At 43.1% G+C, this 23674-nt stretch overlaps 1 protein-coding gene across 1 annotated transcript in view; it reads right to left on the bottom strand.

Moving 5' to 3' along the window:
• Window positions 1-23674, bottom strand: part of AFF3 (ALF transcription elongation factor 3) — a 286394-nt gene that overhangs the window by 79699 nt on the left and 183021 nt on the right. The window contains exons 8-9 of the mRNA XM_074149518.1: window positions 16552-16603; window positions 2375-2415 (exon numbers count right to left, since the gene is read on the bottom strand). Coding sequence (XP_074005619.1) covers window positions 2375-2415; window positions 16552-16603 — 93 coding nt within the window. The remainder of the gene's footprint in view (window positions 1-2374; window positions 2416-16551; window positions 16604-23674) is intronic.

Consider the following 23674-nt stretch of genomic DNA (forward strand, 5'->3'; position numbering starts at 1 on the left):
GAGAGAATGAAAAGCTAATGGGGCCAGTGCATCTTTCCTGACAAAATAGTCAGTGCATGTGCAGAGCAACCTGTCTTCTGGAAGCAGAAAAGCTGTTTCAGTCAAGCTTCTGGGTCACTAATCTTTGTGTTTGCACATAAATCTGCTGGGGGTTACTGTGTCACTCTGAAAACAAGACTGAGTGCAATACACTACAGAAATCAATGGCTACAGGTTTTAAAAAATCTCTTTCTTTTTTTCCTCTTTCAGTGTAGCTAAATGTTACCTTTTTAACAGAACCTGAAAGCAAAAAACTGCAACAAGAACTGCTGGAGAATATTAAAAAAAAAAAAAAAAAGAAAAGAAAAAGGGCACAATTACTGAGAGCTTTATTTAAGCTGCCATCTCCCTTGGCACTGGGAAGTGCTGGTGTGTGACTGAGAGCTCTTAGTTGCTCCTGGGACACAAGTAATGAGCAGCAATATCACAGGCATCCTCACTTTAGCCAAGACCAGACAGAAACTGCCGTCACAGCATGGGTTTTTAGCCCCCTGCCCTCCCGTTCGCTCGCTGCAGAGAGGTTACGGTTGGCAGAGAGGCAGCCCCCCCACAGGGTGCACCCACAGCCTTCCCAGAACCCCATCCAGAGGGAGGGGAGAAGAGTGACCCGTGGGCTGAATGTTTGCAGAGCAGGTGGGAAAGCTGGTCTCCGGGCATGCTTTTAGGGGCAGAAAGGGGAATATCTGGTCATAACTACTAAATCTGAGGTGTGACGGGCAACAGTTCAGCCCTTTTGCCTAGAGGACAAGGGCAGCCTGCGCCCAGCTCCCTCACCACCCCTGATGAGGTAGGGACCATCTATCCATCACCACCACTTTTCTTTCTAGGGGAGCCAGAAAGCACACTGCGGTGTTTGGAGCTTGTTAACTACCTCCAGGAGCAGTCCTGCAGGAATGCTCCTCATGTAGCCCAGGGGAAGGATGCTGAGAAAGAAACACACTACGTTTTCTTCGGTCACGCTATTGTCCCCACCAAATGCAAAAGCTGCTTTGCCTGGGGGGTGAGCCTGCACACCTCCAGGGAGAGGGGCGTAATGCTGACTCTGACTCCTCTTTCTTTTTGCATTCGTCCCAGTTACAGCAAATACTTGTGTGCCCTCCAACCATGCCAGCGATTTCACCCGCATCCCATACATTTCACTTGGGATTTTTTTTTCCTTAAGGGTGAGGGGAGAAAATTCTAAACAAAATGGTGTTTGTAAACTTGGGGGGGTGGGGGGGGTACAAGGTCGGTAATTTTGGCGGTCTTAGCCTCCGAGCAGAGAGAAATGTTATTCATCCATGCACAACATATAATTCAGCCTAAGTGACAGGCTCTGCTCTGGAGAAATCCTGGCCTGAGTTGGCTTCCAGAGTCAATTACCGCTTATTCCCAGGGAGGCGGGGGGCGGGGGGCCAGACGGAGCAGAGGGGGCTGCCAACAAGGCATGGGGAAATTTACTCTGTGTCAGCCTGCATGACACAGTACCTCATTTGTGGATAAATGTAAATCTGCTAGTTCTTTTTCACAGGCACTAAAATGTACAGTCTCTCCCTCCCCTTCCCTCCCCCCGTTCCCAAAACTGGAAAAGAAATCAGGACCGTCTTAGAAAGCTACCTTATATTTCAATCAATCCTCTTTCATAAAAGTCATTTAAGGTAAATACCTGTGCAGACCTACGGCCCAACTATAACATTTACTATGGCCCAAATCCTGAATTCCTCACTCGGGCAAGTTTCCCATTGAAGTTAATGGAGTTTTGCTTGAAAAAGAGCTGAGTAAAACCTGAACGCTGTCTAAGGATTTGGTCCCCAGCTTATCTGCCTGGAGCACTGCTGCAGTTCCAGAAGAAGTGAAAAAATGAATTAAATTCATCCAAAATACAAATCCCTCAAAACTTAAGGGGTAAAAAAGGGCATTGTTTTTGTGCATAAAACGTACAGAGAATCTCATCAAAAGAAGAGTAATTCCCAGGGAAAGGATTTGGAAAAAGTCAAAAGAGAACATCTCGGAATAAATGAAGTACTTATTGCTGAAAAATGAGCTCAGATATATCTCAGCAAACTCTAAAGCTCAGAATTTACTGCATCATTCATGCCTTCTCCAGTAAGTTTCTTATCTCTCGTTTGGTATCACAACAAGGGATTCTGCATACTCTGTATGAAATACAACAAGACTGTGATTTTTGCAGTAATAAACTCTACACATGCATGACAAATCCAAGCATGCAAAATGTTTAACATCCCAGTTCACAGATACTTTGGGGACAAAATCCGATTATGAGTTATATGCCACAATAAATAGGGCTCAACGTTTCATAAAGCAATTTATAGTTCATAAAAATGACAAAATGTACCTGTCAGATAGAACGCGGAGAGCAGATCTCTGTGCTGCCTGCTGGAAGAAAGGGCAGAGATGTTTATTTTATATTCTGACTTGAAAATTACGAGCACAATCAACACTTTAAAAAATGCGTTACACACATTTTTGTCACGTGTCCAAAATGTTAAAGTACGAGCAAAGTAGCAGAGAGTCTATAATCAAATGGACATTCCAGCCTAGTAAATGTACGAACACTTTGTTAAGTATGCCATAAACCAGAAGATTGTCAAAGCACCGCACGGTATTTGAGGTCTGAACTACTCTATTTAGAGGATTTTTTCTGCGGGTCCCTGAAAACTCGGCAGGGCTCGGTTCTCTGCCTTCCCCTCTCCCCGCTTCCGCACTCCCGCTCCTTCTCCTTTACCATTAGTCTCCTCCCATTCTTCCACAGAAACAAACATCACATATTTGGTTCCTTTTGCGATGAAGCCCGTAGCTATAATTGTAAATTCTGCAAAGCTTGCCAGAGCTGCTGCTGACTTTTCATGAGTGCTGCCATGTTAATCTGCTGGCAGCTTTGGACTACACAGTACAGGATTGACCTGTTGCTGGTTTGCTCTTCAGTTTTTGCCTAGTACAACGCTTTGGATGGGGTGGGGGAAGCATGGTGCTTGTTCTTGTGTTAACCAGCAGTTCTGGGAATAGAAATCGTAGCCTCTCAAGTTTAATAGGACTCCCAAGCCTATCCCTGAGCTAGTTTGCCACTTTATTATTATTATTCTTTCCCCTCCTTCAATCACTTCAAGTGGTGTGATTCATGGCTTCGGCACAGGAACCAGCTGCTAAGCAAAGATGAAATCCATAATGTTTTGAAAATCTACCCTAAAGCCTCCATTCTACTTGGAGCTGCCCAAAGGGTCCCCTTCCCGGCTGTACCTGTCCAGACTGTGCCTCACCTGGCACAGAAGGGATACAAAGCTAAGCAGTATGGAGAGTCAAGGGGCAGGGAACTGGACATTGATTTTCTCTTTGCAGTTGCCAGTAAACACACTTTGAAACCACTCTCCCTGGCTTCTCAGGCTGCTGGGGGTTGCATCCCTATCCCTGAACAAGCCATGTGGCTTGCAAGCATCCTGCTCAGCACCGGGGGGCATGGAGGTAACCTTTCTGGCTAGTCAAAATGCTGCTGACAGCCTGCAAAGAAAAACTTGATAAAACTTGACTTGCAGTTGCAGTTATGAAGCGTTTCACAGGCAGGTGTGAAAAGATCCCCTAAGTGGATCCCTGCAGATCTGACAGGAGTGCAGAAATGCTTTGGGAAGAGTTTCTGCTTGGTTTTGGAAGTAGAATTTCTGCTCAGGGAACTTTTCTGGAATAACTTGGGCCTCCTGGGTTCCCTGGGGAGAAGTAGTTTGCTGTGTATCACATAGCAAATTGTCAGGAGACAAGGGCTATGTTGCATCCTCTGTGGCTGGCACGGCTCGCAGGAGGGGTTTTTCCTCAGCATTGACTCTCTGCAGTGGGAGTGGGAATGCACCCGTGGCATGAATGTGCTGGTTTTAGGGTTCAGAAAACAATATGGGGAGCCCGGCATTTTTCAGTGTCTCCAGCAGGTCATCCCATTTGTATGCACTTTGGATACAACCCTATCCATGCCATCCAGGCCACTGGGTACAGGGCAGGCCTTAATGGGAGCAGCCACTCTCCAGTTCGGCGGGCTGGCACCATTTTTACTCTTTCCTCTGCAAGAGGCTCGTTATGACAATTTTACCCGGCTTCTTGTACACAAATGCAGGAAAGACCCAAAATGTAGGTCTTGCAGCTTAGTCTCTTCTTTAATGCCCCGGGCCAACACAAGTTCATCTCCTCCTGCATCTAATCACCATCACCAGCAGGTCTATGTCCATTTTGACTTTCAAGCTGTCCAGCTTCAAGGATGACCCCTGTGCTGTGTTATGCCTTTGCCTCCAAGACTCAGAGGCTTCCTCTCACTACCAGAGTCCTTTTCCATAGCCAAGTTATGTAGACACCATTCAGGTCACTTCTCCTTCCCCTCTCCCACCAGCAGTCAGGGCTAGTCTTTCCCTCACAAGCAGCCACTACGTGGCAGTGCTGTTTAAGCCACTTTTGATGTTTCCCCACTCTTGGCTCAGGTCACCACACGTGATCATACAGTTGTGCAACGCAACAGGTCGGAAAACTGATCCAGCTGAAAAATAATGCTTTTCCAATCTTTTAATTTTCTCTTTCCCCAGGTTATTTGCAAACAGGACCTCTTCTCTGAGCTGCTTCCCCGGGCAAAATGTGCCACATCGCAGGGTGCGGTGTGAGAATGGGAAGCAGACTGTTGGGGCAGTGTGCAGCCGAGACCCTTGCTGCTGAGATAAGGGCATGTCTGCCAGTGGGGCTGCTTTCACCCGACATCGCTGTCACTTCCTTCTGGAGTACCTCCACATACCTGGAGCAAGGTACGTGGTGGCTCACCGAAGGAGATAGGCTGTTCTACAGCCACAGGCCTCATGTACCTAGCAAAATGCTCAGGAAAGCAAACATGGACTTTAGTGACACTAAAAGCCCTACAACACTTTGGTGACACTAAAAGTGGGGCACAGATCACTCTTGTATTTCCCTAAAATCCCTAATTTTGAGAGAGGGAGAAAAGCTGGATACTTTCTCTTCCAGTCTCAATGAAAGCTGCTCTCAGGAGGGAAAAGGGGGGGACTCTCATCAGTGCTAACCAAGCCAGGCCATGAGGTGTGGGACTGCAGCCTCAAGCACCATTCTTCAATTTCCATCTTGGTACACCCACTGGTTGACAGCTTTGAAAAGGTGATCCATTCTGGGCAAGAAAGCTGGTTCACATGAAAGGCAGGGCAGCAGAGAGAAATGTACAAGTGCTTTTCAGTGAGATCATTCTACTTTTTCAATTAGCTTCTCATTTTAAGTCCTTTAATACACGTTCTCCTTCACCAGGATGCAATGCAGATTGCATGAGACACCTTAGTCTTTGATTGGTGGTTGCATATTCTACAAATGAGACTATTGATTTCTTTCTTACATGGTTTGAAAATACAACCCTATTTGATTGCACACTTGTGTGACCCCCTGAGTTGGTAATGGCCCCATTTCTAAATGATGGGGGAATAAGATCCAGTTGCAAGTTTATTCTTCCTCCCTGGAGAAACAGATCTATTGCCTGCAATGGAAGGCAGTTAGCAACTATCCGGCAATTTTAATTCTAGCCTATATTGCTCCCCTCTCCTGAAGAAAGTGAGCTGTTGTAATTAAAAGTAGTTAGCAGTTCCCTAGCAAGTAAAAATACTTGCAGCCACTAATTACAGTCTGCTCTCTTGTTCCCCTGCTAGAGGATTGCGCTGCTCAACTTAGGGGGAAATATCTGCCCTTGCTTCTTGCTAACAGTTTTTTTGTGACCTCATTCAAACTCATTCATGAATCCCCATGGAGGGTCATGACCCATAGTTTGAGAAACTCCCGGCTAGAGAAACAGCCTTCTCTGATTTATTGTGTTTCTAATATGCTGGTATTATCTATGTAACAATGTAAGCAAAAGGGTGGTAGTTAGCATCATATACTGCCTGCACGACTATTTTTTTAATAGCTTGATTTTGATTGTGCTATTTAATTTGCATTTTATTTTACATCGTTAGCAACTTTACTAAGGCCAACTCATCATCCATCACGAAAGATGAGAATATGTTCTACAGTTTTTATTATTCCTAGAAATAAGTGACTATGCTGGTTATAGAAATTAGGGATAAGAAATAATTTTGGTTTGATGTTGCCGACAGACTTTAAAGATCTCCAAGACTTACCACTAAAAAGTCCTTTATGGGAATCTTAATATTCTCTTGATAAGTGATTGAGTTATACTTTGATCTGTCCACCAGTAATTAGGATAATCCTGAACTTTCAGTTCTTGGAATCAGTGGGGTTACTGATGGAGAAAAGTTCTCCTCAACACGAACACGGATATTGGAGGCCAATCCACAACATAATAACTTTAATGCTAAGTAGGAAGCAGGAAAGGGAAAAAAAATCACTTAGGTGACTCAGGTACTTGGGCTTGAGAAACCAGCCACAGTAAATGAGATGAATTACTCCTTTTCACCACATCAAGAGTTGTAAATTACAGGATACGGGCTGGTTAGACTTCTTCACCCCCCATCTGAGTTGGTTACAGATACATTTAGGGCTGAGTTTCATTGATCTGCCTATAGTTCATTAATCATTCATGAAAGATTCTAGCTGTACCCCAAGACTACTGGGACAAAACAAGTTTGCAGCCAGCAGTAATCATGTTCAGGTTCTCAGTCTCCAGAGATTGCATCTCCTTTCTCCATCCTTTATTGCAATGAGCCAGAGCTTGGGAACATAATCAGCAGATATTCAGGTTTCAGTGTGTGTTAAATGAGCTACCAAAATTACTTGAAGTGTCACAAGTTGCAATCTGTTGTTGAAGGGAAATCAAAGAGGAAATTAAATACATTCATTGTAATTGGGACTGAGCAGCGAGCTAGTTCATTGTAATTGGGACTGAGCAGTGAGCAGAACGGGTTGAATACAGCTATTGAGCTGGAGATATAGGAGTTTTAAGAGTGGTCCCCAGAAATCCCTCTTTTTTCTCTTTTTTTTCTTTTCTTTTCTTAATCTGGTTGGAACAGAATTGGTTCATAAACTGCTGGGGTTGCAGGCATTTTTGGATAAGAAGCAAATGAGAACTACTGCAGAATGTTCTGCTGGGTTTGGAAGAGTGTCTTGGAGGCAGACACTGCAGACTGACTGCGGATACATTTTCCTTTACCTCACCCACGGCACACTTTGGCAAATAAAAGCCAATAAATTGGCCATTGGCAGATTCAGACATTTTGTTTTCCATTTTTCCTGTCCTGTGGATTAATCGCTGTTGTCGCAAGAGAGCTCAGATACAGCAAGTATATGGAGTTACACCAGTTATACCAGAGACCTCACTGAGATAGCGCAGGTGTACACAAGGTGAGAATTTGAACCATTTCCTTGGTGACAGTGTAGCAATAAGTACTACCCATGCATGAGTAAATAGCATTGCTTCCAGAGCATCTTGTTTGTCTTCCTCGTGTGGTAGGTGTTGCCCTGGAACCGTGCAGTGAACCATTTACGCTCTAAGTGAGCATCTCCCATATTAGCAACCACTCAGACTGCTGGATGTCACCCCGTATTGGACTGCAGTTAGTGAGCTGTAGATGTACTTTTTCCAAGCCAGGGTTAAGGAAAGATGTCATTACTATATACTGCCATTTGGGAACCAGACCAGAACAAATACTTTTCTATCTGTTTTCTTTCATGTTTCACTTTTCATATGCTTTCCATGTTGATTCTGTTTTAATTTCCTAAGGTTTTGTTTGTTTTTAGCTTAAATGTACTTTATTCCTAAACTAATGAAGCCAGGAAGAAAATTTTGTGAAGGACACAACATGACTGCATGCCATAACTTGGGCCACAGGACTCTCCAGAGCTTTTCTCTGCTTCAGATGAGCTGCTCTGGATCTAGAGCAAAACTTCTGGATAATCCTCTTATGGTGAGCCCACCTCAGTCCAACCACAGGCATGGGTTTTCACCTTCTGTGTTAAGCTGTGAGTTTAGTCCAACTCTTTTTATAGGCACCTTCTGGTGCTGGAAGTTATACCTTTGCCTGTGAGACGGAGCTGCCTTCCAGCCTCACAGCTCCGCTCCCTGCACAGATGCTTATAGACTGTGATGAAGCCAGCCACCAGCCCTGCTTCAGACAAGCGCAGTTCATTGAGCGGGTATGTGTCACTCCAAGGCATGTTTTCCGAATGTGTTAGGCATCCTTCTCCCTTGTCTTGAAACCCTCTTCAGTTTTCGGTGTTCTCCTTGAAAAGTGCAGAGCTGCAGAGTCTTGCAACGATGCTCTCATCGGGGCTCAAAACAGAGGTAATGAAACCTTCTCACGCCTATAGGCTCGCCCTGTTTACATGCCCGTGAGAACAAGAAGTTGCCCGAGGAGCTCAGGTCAGGCAATTTATCGCAAGTGATTCCTAATGTGCCTTCTCTCACTGCATTATTCTGTACTCCTCGCTGTTCCTAAGGGCTTTGTTTGAGGATTGCTTTCCAGTGTGGATTTCTGAGCGATTTAAAATCACTTGTAAACTGCAGCTTGAGTGTTTCTCTGTAAATTTGCAATATAAATGTGTGAATGTGATTTTCACTGTCCAGTTGATATTTATTTAAGATTTACAGGCTGTAAGACTTAAAAGGGTCTCCTTCCTTCCCCTCTTGGAGTTGGTTACCATCAGAGCCACATCTTTTAAGAAACTATAAAGCTCTTTCTGGATTTCATGATTTCTCCAGGCCTTTCAACACCTCAGCATTCATTCAGTTTTATTATTATATTTCTGGCATACATTGTTCTTTCTCCTCTGCTTTGCCCATTAATCCTTATTAATCTTCAGGGGCAGCTCAGTCTAGTGACATGGCACCTGGGAGTGAAAGACCCAAGCGCTAATCCTGGCTTTGCAGCTGACTTGCCATGTGGCTTCAAACAAGCCACATCTCAGTCTCAGTCTCCCTGTCAATTCTACAGAGATAATAATTCTTGCTTAGCTCTACCTAAATACTTCTCAGGGGCATTGTATTAAGTAGTTAATACTTGTTAAGTGATTTGGATCTCCAAATTACTGTATAATCAGCATGGGTATTAACTATACAGAGAATTTTATATATCTGTAAATGTTGAGTCTTCTGTCCCGCATCTGTTCAGATTTCTCCTGCAGTCTGGCCCCAACAACCATGCAGGGTTTCAATACAGATGAGCTAAATCTTTTCCAGTGGAGACGAGCAGAAGGAAAGTCCTTCATACTTTACATTAATAAGATGGTCAATTTCCAATGACACTGAAGGAAGGTCCCAGTCATTGCAAGCAAAGCAGCGCTCACCTTGGGAAACTTCCTCTCTCTCCACAGAAGTAGTTTCCCTATCCAGGAAAAGGTAATTTGGTTGAAGTGCTGCTTATACTTCGGATATTGCAGGCAAAATTTGTCAGTGTTGTGCCACAGGCTTTACAAGATTTATTGGGAAGTCTGAAAGCTCAGAAATTAAAGTAGAGTTTTTCCAAAAGCCCATATATGTGAAAATAGGGGAAATACAAGCCTAAATTCCCCAAATAGCGGTAACTCTGCCCAGGGAGGTGCGATGTCAATTAACTATGATACATTTGCTACTATCCAAGTATCTGCTTGGATTGTGCTAGGAAATAAAAAAGAAGACAGGGGATAACATCCTAGGTTGATTGAAATCAGTGGCTAGACACTCGCTGACTTCAGAGGAGAGAGATTTTGTCCTAGGTGCAGGAGAAATTGTAGCAATGGTTCCCCAATCCCTTTTTCTTAAATGCTAGTTTTGATGCATTGGCTGCTGGCTCTTTTTCCTTATTATCCTGTTGTCATATAGATGTTACTCCCTTTATAGCGTCCTTTCCCCCCTAATTTCTTTTCTTCATCAATTTCTTTTTTATTCCCTTAATCCCTTTCCCTTTTCATGTTCCTTTTGTTTTCTGACATGCTCTCAGCTGCCTCGTTCTCTGTTTCTGCTGTCACCCATCTCTGTGCACCACATCTCCTCCAAACAGCTCCTCATGCCGACACCACCCCAGCCCGAGCTGAACGGCCAAGGGGAGCAAAGTGAGCTTGACCTTCTGCCTTGCTGAGAGCAACAGGCAGCTCCTGGAGAGGCTGGGAGTCTGTGTCTCTGTGTGTGGACGTGTGTGTGAGAGAGATACAAGTGGGGTATCTTCTCCTCTTACAGCTTTTAATAGCTGCAATATTACAAACGACACTAATTTGCACTCTAAATTATTTGTGACTGCTGGTTATTTAACCGTTCTCTTACGGGCACGCTGGAATGAATTTGCCTGAAGGCAAACAGATGCTTTGTGGCCACGCTTGAGCGGGGCGAAGGCTCGGGCACGGTGCTTGGCTTCAGCGAAGGCTCTCTGCAGCAGGAGGAGCGACACCTGGGCTGACGGGCTCAGGAGAGACAGGGAGAAGGGAAAGCCAGGCTGGAGATGTGGGACCTAATCCGTCTTTATGCCCCAAATCAGCTGGCACTGCTGAATTGATTGCACTGGGATATGTTCCCACACCAGTCAAAACAGATGTTCATACAGTAATTCCAGTTCACAGGGGGAAAAATAACTAACCAAAGATTTCAAGAAGATGGGATTAAAGAAGTTACAGTAGATACAGAGAGAAATTGTTAAACTTGAGAAAAGGTGATATCGGTGGAAAAGGCTAGGCTTCGCAGATTTGCTAGAGCTAAAACTTAGCTTAGTCACAGCATCCACGTGAAGAGACGAGGAAGATGCCCTTGTGTTTGAAGTTTATTTTCCAGTTTATTTTTAGAGGTTTGCTACTGAGGAGCATGGAGATCAGAGTGTCGTGTTTGAATGTCCCCAAATTTTGTACACATCCAAGAGCCAAGCCGATCTCTAACCTTTTTCACTGTCATTCATGGTGGTGGCATTCAAATTTAGAGCTTGATCCTGCCTGCCAGTGCATGACAGACATTGAATCTGATTTTGTAAGATAGGCAGTGATGTGAGCCAAGTTTGGCAGGACAAGAGTGAGCTCTTATTTTGTTTCATCTGACAGCTTCAGTGAGGCAATCTTGGTCTTCTTGTCATGCCTTGTGAAAGTGCAAATTTAGATGTCACAGAGATTTTAAAATCAGAGCTGGCAAACCACAAAAAAAAAATAATCTTGGCTCAGCTGGCTTAAATCTTACTCTTGATTTTTGTTAAGTTGGATACCAAAAGGATTGCTTCTCTAATACACAGGAAATAATGGACTTACCCGAGCTCAGAGAGGCTGTTACAGTGGCTATTCCTCCAGTCTAAAAAAGCACTCATGTTATAGTGACAGAGGGCTGAGCAGAGCATTTGGATTAAGTACAAAACCACCTAAGGTTCCAGCCATTCCTTAACCCAAAAGTTAATTTTTCCACTTTTGCTTATCTCTGTGCAGTTTTGGTTGCAGACTCACACGTGGCCAGACTTCATGAAACAAGTTTCCTGTGCCCAGTGGAGTGAGAAACTTCTAATCAGAAAGACTTATTTTTTTCTACCCAAGTTTTTCAGGACACTTTTTGAGAGAGAAATTAATTTGCAGCAACGATGCAGGCTCTGTGTTTTTTTTTCCCAGGGCTGAGAGTTCTCATCTCCTTTTCCACTAATTTTCCCTTCTGATCAAGCACCAAGTATTGTGGTGATAGAGGTGAACGAAAGGGAGGACAACACTAAAATGACTTAATGTGGTTAAAATATTCAGACATGCCATATGTGAACACAATTAGCGCTGCCTAAAAATAGTTCTAATGATGAACAGGGCTATGCAGTGGCATGTTATAATTTGCCCAATTTAACTCTTCTCTCTAGATGTACCTGACTCTGCGCTCTGCGCGGCTGATCTTCGACTTCAGAAAGCGCCATCCTAACAGAGGAGGTCTTATGGAAAGAAAGCTTGTAGTCACTTTGCCCCATTTTTTATTTGTTTCAAAATTAATTACAGAATGTTTCAAATTAGCTGGAATATTATGTTTCATATGCAGAAGTAGTGCTTACACAGACTCTACTAAAAATTATTCCTTCTGAAAGAAGGTGCATGCATGTCTGTTCATTTCAGGAAATTTTATCTTTTTGTTGATTGTCAGTCCACATGAAGAAGTGAGAGAGGAAAGTCTTAAAGGTTATTAAAAAGACTGTCTTTAAATGCATTCTTTAAAAACACCCTGGCTGTCCCCACGCTGCTGTGGGCAGAGAACAGCCCCGGCACCCCTGGGAGGGCACCAGGGTGGGTGGGCTGCTGTCACCCTGTGGGGCTGTGGGTGGCAAGCCACACCAGGCTGCCGAGACTTTAATTTTACCATGCTGAAGCTGTTCCTGGTGAACTTTCTTGAGGCTGCTCTTCGCCTGAGGTCTCCTGTGAAGGGACATGGCTTTCTGTTTGTCTTGGCTTGCCTGCGGAGGGGCCAGTTTTGCTCACACCGCTCAGACCCTGCAGGGCCAGCCTGTCCCCGTCCCTTCTTAAGGAGGGCAGCCACTTGCAGGCAAACGCTGCCTTCCCTCTGAGCTCACGAGCAAAATTAATGAACCCGAGAGCATTGCTCGGTGCTCTCCTGTGCACTGTGCGCGGAGGGTGTCTTCAGCACCCGCATTTACCTGCTGCTGCAGGGGGACACTCATACGATTTTTTTTACTTTAAAAAAAAAGTACTAAAGTTGGGTCTTTCCTTTCGAGATGCAGCAGGGGCTGGAGTGCGGAGCCATGTCCCTGGGAGTGTGTTCTGATTGCTTCTTCAACTTCTGTTTATACAATTTTACAAAATTTTGGCAGGAATCAAGAGCACATACCAGGGTGTTGGCTTTTATGAATCCCATGGGATGTGAAAGTCAAGCTGACTGGATGAACTTTGGTTACATATTCCAGACAAGCACAATGACTCTATTTATTCAGACTTGGCAGCCAGAATGCAGATTGACTCTGTGGGTAATAAATTTTCACAGCCACAAAACTTCAGTGGCAACCAACCTGATCCCGCGTAGAAAAAATGCATACAAGGAAGCAGGCTTGGGTTGCAAAAATATATTAGATTATTATTCCATGTATGCGTACCAGTCAGTTAATTTATTTGGCTATTGATTGACATGAATTGCACAAATGATGCCAGGGATCTTTTTCCCCTTAAAGGAACTACTTTCTATTACAGAATTTTCATATTGTAAAAGGACAAGTAGGGGGGAAAAAAGAATTGTTCATATTACAATTGACAATCTCCTTTTAATATTTCACCCAAGACTGATTTAAGTTATCCAGTGACCTCTACGGAGAAGAGCAGGGTATTATAATGGGGACCATTTCATGTGCTACGCCACACTTCAAGGAACCAAAAGGCAATAACCACTACAATTCAGTACTCCGAACAATCTTAAGTACAATTTTGACATCTTCATGCTACAAAGCTTCAGATGCTTTCTTGGAGAGATGATGATGAAATTATTACTCTATGTGTTATAAATCAAAATGAATTGGCTCTTTAACTTGCAGATTTATGTTAACTACCTTGGTATCTGTTAATTGCATGCTCTTCAGATATTGATTGGGGATTAAAAAGTATATTTTCTTCAATCTGTGTGATGTAAAATATGCCAACAGGAAATTTTCCCTCTGCATATTAGATCCTATGATCACTGCCTGTAAAATTAAAATGATCAGTTTAAATGGATAAACTATGCTCATTAAAGAGGAAAAATACATTTATGTAATTAAAATTAAGAGACTAATATGTGTGGATAATGTAATTACTGTGGGCGCACACACACTCAGCTCAAACCCAGCCTCTTTTGCCTCTCCTGGGTCTGTGAATCTCGCTACCTTAATTGCTGACGCGGAGGGAAGGGCTGGGAATGCCTTGCCCACTGTGGGTCCTCAAGCTCTCAATCATGCCTCTGTCTTGCATTTGGCCTCCCTCACCCATGGCTCACATTCCCTGGGTCAGCCACAGCCCTCCGAATGCCAGCCCTGGGAGTGCAGGAGCACCTGTCCCCGCTTTTGCACCGCATCAGAAACTTTCCGATCGCTGCTTGGTGATTTCAGGCGCAAACACAAAATCTCCTCCAAAGTTTTCCAAGTCTTTTTCCTAAACTTCTCTGTTTAGAAATTAGCAAAATGAAAAGCTTCCCGGTTCTTGTACCACTCACCTTTATCTCTCTGAGAAATTGGACTGAGTCTGATTGCTCAAAGGTTATTTTATTACACAAGGGGTATCTGGGAATCACTCATGTACTGTTCCTATCACTTCATCTTTGATTTCTTTCTTTCCTGTTCCCGAGCTCAGGGGGAGATCTGAGATTAAAGAGCCTCAGAATTAGGAAGTAAAAGGAAACGGGTTCTCCCACTGACATTTAGACACAGATCCATGTTGTAATCTCTGCATTTACTGGCAGAAGGGGTCTGTGTTACTTTTTTTTGGGCCTATTTCCTGCTAGGTAGATGGAAACGTAGTGTTTTGTTTATCCAGCAGGCAGAGTTATTTAGGATTGTTCATTAAGCAAACCTGCAGGTCTCAGCTGAGGTTCTGCAAAGCATTTCATATAGCAGGAGCCAGCCGGTGCCTCCAGGAGGTTTTTATCTGTACAGTCAAGTTAGAAAAAAACGTGATGAGGAAAGCGGACCAAGTCACAAAGTAATTGCCAAAGGTCGCTCACGCTAGAGCCCGTGATGATTAGAAGTGAGTAATGGGATCTCAGCTCTGCTCTTTCCTGCACGGGTGGCAAACTCTGCCTTGGCTTTGCAGAACTTTTTCAAGCACTGAGGCGAAAAACCCAGGCTATATCAGCTGTACCTTAAAGCTCTGGTTACTGAGTGAAGACCTTGTGTAGCACACATAATACAGAGCAATCCAAGCGCATGAAAGATATTAATAGTTGTAAGTGGCAGCGCTAAACTGAAGGTACTGTGTGTGCATGCTCGAACAGCAGTACTTTTCCACTATCCCTCCTCTGCCTAAATCTACTAATGTTCTTTCATTTCCTGCATGATATACACTTTCACATGTCTTTTTTTGCTTGTTATGAAGCAAAACAGAATTGCTGCGCTCAGGCCTTACCAGCTTGTTCCAAACTGATATCCATTACGCAGGATCCCACTTCCCTTCCTACCCGAAGGACAAGCCATGTCTCCACACTGCTGGCTCTCCCCTCCCCTCCCACCCAGCCCCTCGCTGCAAGCACCACAGCACCTTGTTGTGCTATTGTTATTCTTCAGACATCCCTTCTGTCCCTCACTTTACTTTGCCCTATGCTGTCTAAGCCCTGTATTTTAAACTATCTAGACAAGCAGGAAGAGTAATTAAATGTGAAGTCTTTTGGGATGAAATACATTAAACAAAAAGAAATTGTATAAATATGTAAATAATTGAATCTATGTGCTGAATCTTCTTAACACCAAGAAGCTTTGGTCAAAACAGATGAAATAATGGTTTAGTATAAATATTAAGAGGTTTTGATTTACCTGTTGTTTGGAACATAATGTAAAATAGAGACTTCTAATAACAAGAGTTAAAGAAAAGCCTTGAAGAGCTTCATGAGCTTTTTCATACTTAGAACTATTTCTCTAAGATCCTGAATTTCAGAAGTCTAGATAGCTCCAGTTACCCTTGACTAAAATAACTGCATTTGAAACCCATGTTATATCCAGGTGTGGATCCATCTGGGAGATGCAACCAGGGGCAGTACTGCCCTCATATGCTCCGCTGAAGGCACAGGACATGCATTTTAGTGGAAGGAAGGGAAGTGGCTTTTGATCTCTCATCCCCAACAAAATCACCCATGCTGATATACCCACCCAGTATACTGAGAAGGAGAGAGCGTGGCATAGCACTGCTTGGCGATGAGACACTTGGCTGGCCATGGGAAAGTCAAGATCCAGCCCTATTCTAGTGGGTACTTAATTATTTAGACAAAACACAGCAAGGAAAAATTGGTAGACACCTCCCCCCCTGCCAATAATGCGTTCCAACACATGGAAACCTTTGGCTGACGTATCTGCTCCCAGGCAGGTATTTTGGGGTCGTTAAAACCCAGGCAAGTACCCTAATTGCTGTGTTATAGAGTGAACTGAACACAGAGCCAAGGCTTTCCCTCAGCTGTCCTTAGTTTTCTTAGCACACATGGGCCACTCAGAGACAGGACCAAAAACGTTCAGGGGAGAGGCGAGGGCCGGGGGGATGCTGGCAAGGCTGTAGGCAGGTAAGACTTAAGCAGTCCAGCAGCTAATCCCTGGGGCCAGCTCATGATTGCAAGGTTTGGCCTGAACCCTTAATCCAGAATTCCTGTTTCTCCCCTCCTTGGCTGCTCTTTAAAACAAAACAAAATCAAATCAGAAGGAGACTGATACAAAAACCTTCTGGGTCGCATCAAGGTAATAAATCAAGAGCGCTGCAGACCATTCCCCACCAATCCAGCAGTTAGCACACGCGGGCTGGCTCCGAGCAGCAACATCTGTTACTCCAGTTACAGGACTGCCGTGTATTTTGATAACCTTTATGTATGTTTTGAAAAAGCATTAGCAAAACATTTGCAGTAGTTCAATCTTGACACAAAACATGCTACAAGTGACATGTTAGTTGTCGGGTTCTTACCTGGTCATTCTCCTCCTCGTCACTACTTAACTTGAGGTCATCTTCTAGCATTCTGGAAAGCAAGCAGTAGAATAAATTATAAATAACCAAAATGCTTTAGATCTGATGTTTTCTCTGAGCTACTGCAAACATTTAATACTTTAAATAGAAAGAAAATATATTTTATCCCAGTAACTCTGTAGATGTTTTTTCTTATCCAGTTGCTATCAACTAACTTCTTAATTAATTTCCTACTCTTACTGCCTAAGGGAAAATGTTTACTAGAGTAATAATGGATTTTGCAAAGATTCTTGTTATTACAATCACTGACAAACAATTTTTATATGCTAAAAATAATATTTTTGATGCTGACAGGTCAGTAGTCTCTCAGAAAGGAAAATTTTGCTCCATTTGGCTTTGAGCTTACAAAAAAGAAGTAGATATTTACACTGGCAGTACTGCAGCACAAAATAAGATTCAGTGATGTTTCCCAAAGGCCATTTTTACTTTATTGCATGTTTGATGTAAAATTGACATTGACTGAAACAATTAAAACTAAAATATATTGTCTCCATGCACAAGACTATCCACAAGGATTTCACTGTCATATAAACATAGAAAATAACGCATCTTTTCTAATGGGGATTTCATCCTTCCTTCCCCTATCCTTTCCTCAACTTGCTTAAACTGGCTCATGAAGAAAAGTAGTTTGTTTTTACCATCACGCATTTTTTTTACAAGCTGGGGTTAAGTAACCAGCAGTTAAAAGGGTTGAAGAGGTGCAAAGATTTCCCCCAGTGCTTGAAAGGTCTTGAAGAATGGGACCTATTTTTAAAAAACGCCTCTGTAATAATAATAATAATTCACAAAGTTGCTAATTTTTCTTGCGTTCTGGGAAAAGGGAATCTGTAATTTCGTCTCAGCTCCAGAAGAAAGCTTGGTGAGCAATTCTAACACATCCTGTGACGTGGGTGGTCCCCGGAGTGTAAATATATCAAGAAGACATATGTAGTAATTTCAAACCACCTCCTTGTACTTGTGCCTAGATCTTCCAAGAGCGTGCCTGAAAAGCGTGATTCTTACACGGGCGACATGGTGTGCCGTGTCTTAAAAGAGCACCGAGCCTAACCACCCTCTCCTCAGCTCTTCGCTATACATACAGTCCCTGCCTGTTGCTGCTGTCACAGCAGCTTCCCCATTTCCCCACGGCACCTTTTGGGGAACGTAGGTGTATAAGAACAGACTCGGGGGTCAGAGCAGAAACTCCCACTAGTTCGTCTCTTGAAGACTCTTGTCCTGATTTTTCCCACATTTCCTTCTACTTGTGCCAAGATTTTTCCTCTGCAAATCCAACATAACAAATTCAGCAAAATCTCATGGTAATGCAGACACCTCAAATATATAGGGCACCCATTGAGTTAGAGGGACTTGACAATCTCACAGTAAGACTTGCCCGTGTTTTATCTGGAAAGCTTGCTCTTCCATCTCCCAAGTTAGCAAAAACTCTGGTGGCCATGATGCAGCCACCAGTCAAGCTAATAAGCCCTGCTGAGAAGTGGGTAAATGGGACTAGTAAGAATGACACAGAATATAGCTCCTAGGAGCTAAAATATGTAAGAGAGGCAAAGCTTACTGTAAACATTGCAAGATCCACATTGGCTTTGGATTCCACCACCTATAGGGATCCAAACAATCTTATAATTGCTCCTTTTCTTTTTTTTTAAATTAGATCTGTTTAGGGAATCCCTGACAAAATAGTGCTTGGAAATAGAAAGCTCAGATCTGGGATTGGGCACTATGTAATTAAATGTGACAAAATCTGCACTGATAGTGATTTAACCAGAGAGATATGCTTATTGTGTGAAAGGCAGAGCACCCAGGGTGTCACTGCCTGCTCTCTCTCGAGCTTGAGTGTGTGAATTTCTGCTAGTGAGGTGGTACTTAAGTACACTATTTAAGATTTAGCAATTTAAATGGAAGTTGGAAAATAAAAAGTGTATAATGAAATGTTCTAGGCAGCTCTATGTATTTATTAGTGTCCTGGATTTTTGTATCAACATTAAAAAAAAAAAAAGGGGGTATTTTGAATCTGTGATTAGAAGCAGCTATGATGCTTCAAAGCCTTCAGGTTGTGTGGAGGTGTGAGTAGAGCTAAGGCAAGGCACCAGGAGTGGAAGAATGAGGCATCCACACAAAAGGAACAAGAAACCACAGCGCTGGCCCATCAACCTCTCCTTGCTTGTATGTTTTAGCCTGTCTTTATTTTCCCTGTCTGTTTCTCATTTCAGAAGTGCTGCTCTCCAAGAAAAGCACTGCCTGCCTGGGGCTCGCGGCCCCTTTTGGAACTACCATCAGCGTACAAACAATCTCCTAACGCTGGGGATAGGAAAAAACAGGTCATCATAAAATGTTTGCTTGCTTGGGTTTTTCTCCCTAGAGTGGGATCTGGCCTGCCTGATCCATGTATTTGTCACAAGGCTTTTGTGACAGGTATCAGGTTAAGATAGCTTGCCAATGTAGAGCTCTACCTTGTAAAGGCAGGAGCTGTGCAGGTGTAACCTCCGTGCCTAAAACTCTTCACTGGTTCCCAGACTGCATTCACTGTCAGGTGAGGCTCTCAGCCTGATTGACAAAGCTACAGACAGCAGTGTGTCCTGCTCGGACACACAGTCGGGCACTTTGGACACCACGCAAGCTCTCAAAGCCCAGACTGAAGCACACCCTGGGTGAGGAGGAGGTATTTGTGCTAGAGGGACTCCAGTTTGCATTAAGCATCTTAGGGAAGCTAGATCAATTTTGAGTGTGGATGCTTTTGAGGAACACTCCTCCTCGACAGCTCATCTCCACCCTGACAATGATGATGGTTAAAAGAAAAAGTCCATAACTGGGCCAGCAGACCCCAATGGAAGAGAGGGAGTAGAGAAAAGAAGAAAAATACTTTAACCTCACAAAAGGCATTACGTTAATTTGTAATTTATCTGAATAGCACTTTGGCACAGATTCAGCACAGAATGAGCTTTGGCACACTCTATGTTAGCAGAGCACTTTAGACCTTGTTTAAATCAACCCCTGCTCAGGATGGAATTTCTTTACGTATTCTGGCAAACTAGTACAAGGAGGGACAGACAAACATATACAAGCCTATGTGCAAACACAGCCTTTCTATAGCTATTCTCAGTAACACCTTTTCCAGAATATGCAAAATCCAGGCCAGTAAGTGACATTGTCTATGGGCTCAAAGACTTTCTGAAATGGATTTGGCTTTGATGTAAAAAGATAAGCAAATATAATTTTGTAAACAAAAGCTAGAGAAATGAAGTGGCACTTGAAGCGGCTCTGAAAAACACACACCACCACTTAGGGCTCCTGCACTTGAAAAGAGCGGGTATGGTCAGGAAGTTACTTTGCAGAACCTAATTACACACTTTTAGTGAAATCCCCGTGAGTTCATGGAGGCAGCGAGGGGTGGGAGGCTTGGGCGGGGGTGCTCACTGCACTCTAATTGATGCATTTGTTCCTTTCTCCGCAAAGAACGTGACAGGTAGAGACGTAATGAAAGGAAATGAGGATGAGTTTGGGATATTGAGAAATGCCTCAGCAAGCCAGCTGGTTTCTTTCTCCAGTAACCAATTAAGGGGTTTCAGCTTGGGAGTCTGGGCCACTCAGTTACCGAAGGAAAGGAGGGGGGCGAAGTGCTACTTACAGGTAATGGAAACGAGACAGAAAGTGGAGGGCATCAATATCACCTGGCAATACCAATGTGATCATGTGTCCAATTCTCCTACATAGCTTATTGGAAAGCCTGACCTCTTTCATCTGGGGGCTCCTCACTGTGTTGGTGCAGTAGGCTGCCGGGGGGGGGTGACCATATAGGGCACTGCAGAGGGACCCTGCAGGACTCCTGCTCATCCCAGCATGCTGAAGGGCTGAAGGGCCAGGAGATGCTCCTGGTCAAAAGTACCTGGGGTTTGAGATGGGAGATCATCAAGGGCTGCCTGGGAAACACCTTGCTCAAACGGAATGATTAAGTTGAGATGGAGTTTCACTGTTTTCTCTGTCTTTTTTCCTGATTTATTGTTGCTGGAAAGTCAAGTCCCAAGTAAGAATTATCTTCAGCCCCAACCAGAGACCAGGGAATATCAGGAAGTCATCTACTTTCCCCTCTGGGAAGTAACATCAAAGTAACATCAAGTTTCAAGTGTGAGGGTAGAGCCAGGGCCCAGGTCAGAGAATTCTGGGTTTAAAAGAGCTGGATAAGAAGGAGCTGCTGGGGAAGAAGATGTTCATGGTGCATTGTCTGGGGGAGATGGTCTTCAACAGCCATTTGGAAATCAGTTGCAACTTCTAAAGTCTGGAGCCAGTCTGAGACCCTTCCAGTGTAGCCCTACTTAGGAGGGTATCTGTTTTCTTCCAGGGTGAAGACACAGACCCACCCGGGAGTTATCCTTCACATCTGCTGGTGCACATGAAAGAGTTACTTCAACCTCTGATACATTTCAGCCTAATTAATACTTTCTTTCCCCCCTGCAAATTACTTATTGAGCTGTAAAACTCTCAAAAAATGCCTCTGTGGTTTTGTTTTGTGATTAGAAAGATCCTCTTTTGGCACATAAATCAAAGGGCAAGAGAAGAGGCCCTGAAGATTCTCAAGAGAGGTTATGAAAATGAGGGGTAAAACCCTCCTTGTATCCCTCTGCCAATGGTTTGCAAGCCCTGAGCACAAATGTACGTATATTGCAATTTTCATTTAAATAAATTCAGAAGTCACCATCTTTGCAATTTGTGAAAGATCTCATGAATGTGTTAATCTGATCAAGCATATTGTTCCATTTTGATGCTAGGCAGCATCTCAGTCAGAATACTGTGTTTATCACAGACTTTTGTGATTTCTGTGCATTATGTAGGAAAGCAACTTCAGTAGTGGAAAAATACTTTGATTTTAGCTGAAGAGGAACCCCACAAAGCAAAGAGTTGTGATGAAATACGAAAATCAGATAACTAAGTGCTCACACCACAATGTTTCATCTGAATGAGACTGTTTTGGAAAATTATCTTTTTTTTTTTAATGCACAATATTGACACTTGCTTTCACATAAATGCGTAGTGACCTTTCAAGAACTGGACATTAGTTTCAACATTACCAGAAACCCAGGAAGAAAATAGATAATATTCTAGCAGTACACTAGAAGGCTCTCAGACTGGCTCCAGATGTTTAAAGTCACAAGTGATGCGCTGATATAGGAGAAGAAAAGTATTGCTTCACATTGTAGCAAAACCAAACAAAACCTTCCTGGAGGCACAACACTGTGCAAGACCTTTAACTCTTGCTACCAGCAAAATGAGAGCGAATGCCAGGTGGGAATCTACCGTTCCTATCCAGACTGTGCCCTTATGTTACTGGGATTATTTCAGCTACGAGTGCTCACGTACGTAATGTGACTTAAGCTCCAATAAGACAAATGTACCTTTGGTTTCTGGCTGTCTTTGGTTGCTTTCTAAAAGAGAAATGCAAGGAAAAATATGCCTGGTAAGAAGTACGGAGAATTCATAAGAAACAGATGAACATGTTTCCTTCCTTAAAAAAAAAAAAAAAGAGAAAAAAAGGGAAAAAAAGAAAAAAAATGGGGGTGGTGGAAATAATATTGTTGCTATTACCTTGGTTACCTTGCACATAACAGATGGCCAGCTAGATTTGCTACTTACCTACAGCCAAAACAGGTATTTCAAATAGCTTTGTTTACAAATCCTAAATAGAGGAGTAGCTGTTTTTATACAGTAGTAATTTTTAATTAATTAGCTCTTGAGTGCTGAAATTATTTTTCACTTTAGAGCTATAACTGATGCAAATGTTTCACTTTAAAAAAGCTCATGCATTTATATTATCTGAAAAGTGTAGTATTTATTCGTGTTTTATACGAAATAAAGTCAAAAGCTTATGGATTGAGGTAAACAACTAGATCAAGAGGATATTTTACAAATGCTGTAATAGAGCATTCAGCAGGCTTGTAAGACCTCTGCAAGCACTGCTTGCAGCTTCTAAAATTCACTCTGAATATATGATGTTTAAGTTGTAAAAACTCCTCAACAAACAGTTTGTGCAAGTTCTGCTACACAGAAACATGTAGGAAAACACAATTATATAGAATACTGTCAAATCTAATTAAAAACAGAGGAAGAAAGCCAGTAAAATCAGGCTGGTGAAATATTAATGTACTTAATGCTGGAATGAAGCATATATATCAATGTGAGATTTAATTCCAGAGTGCAGAATTTAAATGCCTGAAAAACAGACTCAGTCTATAGAAATAGAATTAGCAATTCCAATAAAAAATAGATGCTCTGAAGGAAAAGTTTTCTGTCCTTGGCTTGAATCCATCTAGGCTGGCCTACACCACTCTCCAAAACCATTTAAACCGGCTAAATGCTCTGCTAAATTCCCATTACGCTGATGGTCTCATTAGAAATGCAAGGCAGTCCTCTCTGAGCGATACAGCCATTACTCTCTCCTATGAGCAGAAGCTGAAATAAGGCTTCCTCCGCAGCAGCTGCCCCAGTGAGCGACTGCGTTTGCCTGGGTGATGTTCTCCCCCTTTTAAGAAAGGGAGAACAAATGCAGTTGAAATCATATTCTGAATTTTCTGACTCCTTGGCAGGGTGGCAAGGAAGTGCCCCACAGTCCACAGCGCTTCCTCGAGAACAGAGTTTGGGCAGAAGGACTCAGACTACCTCCTTAAAAATGGGAGAAATTCTTCAGAAAAGCAGATAAATGAACCCATGTGAGCCCACTTCCTGAGCAAGGAAGCCACCTAAAAATGCAGGAGTACTCAGAGAGAGGGAAAAGTGATGAGCGACGTACCAGCAGCTCACACCTAAGCGCCAGCCTAAGTAGTCCAATCACTCTGAGGACTTAGCAGAGTTTCATAGCTAATCATGCTCTGTGTGACAGGAGGAAACACATTCGAGGAATAAAAGTTTTGAATGCACTGCTCGCAATTTTCCAATCCATTTCTTGCCTCCCTACCCCTGTTCCCTCCGAGCTCTCGGTGTGATTAGCAGTTATTTACTAACTCTCTGCCTCTGATTTCCTAGCAATTGCTGATGCTGCCATCTACAAAATATTAATTTCAAATGTGAAATGAAGTAA

Source organism: Numenius arquata, chromosome 1 (genome assembly GCF_964106895.1).
Source record: "Numenius arquata chromosome 1, bNumArq3.hap1.1, whole genome shotgun sequence".
NCBI lineage: Eukaryota > Metazoa > Chordata > Aves > Charadriiformes > Scolopacidae > Numenius > Numenius arquata.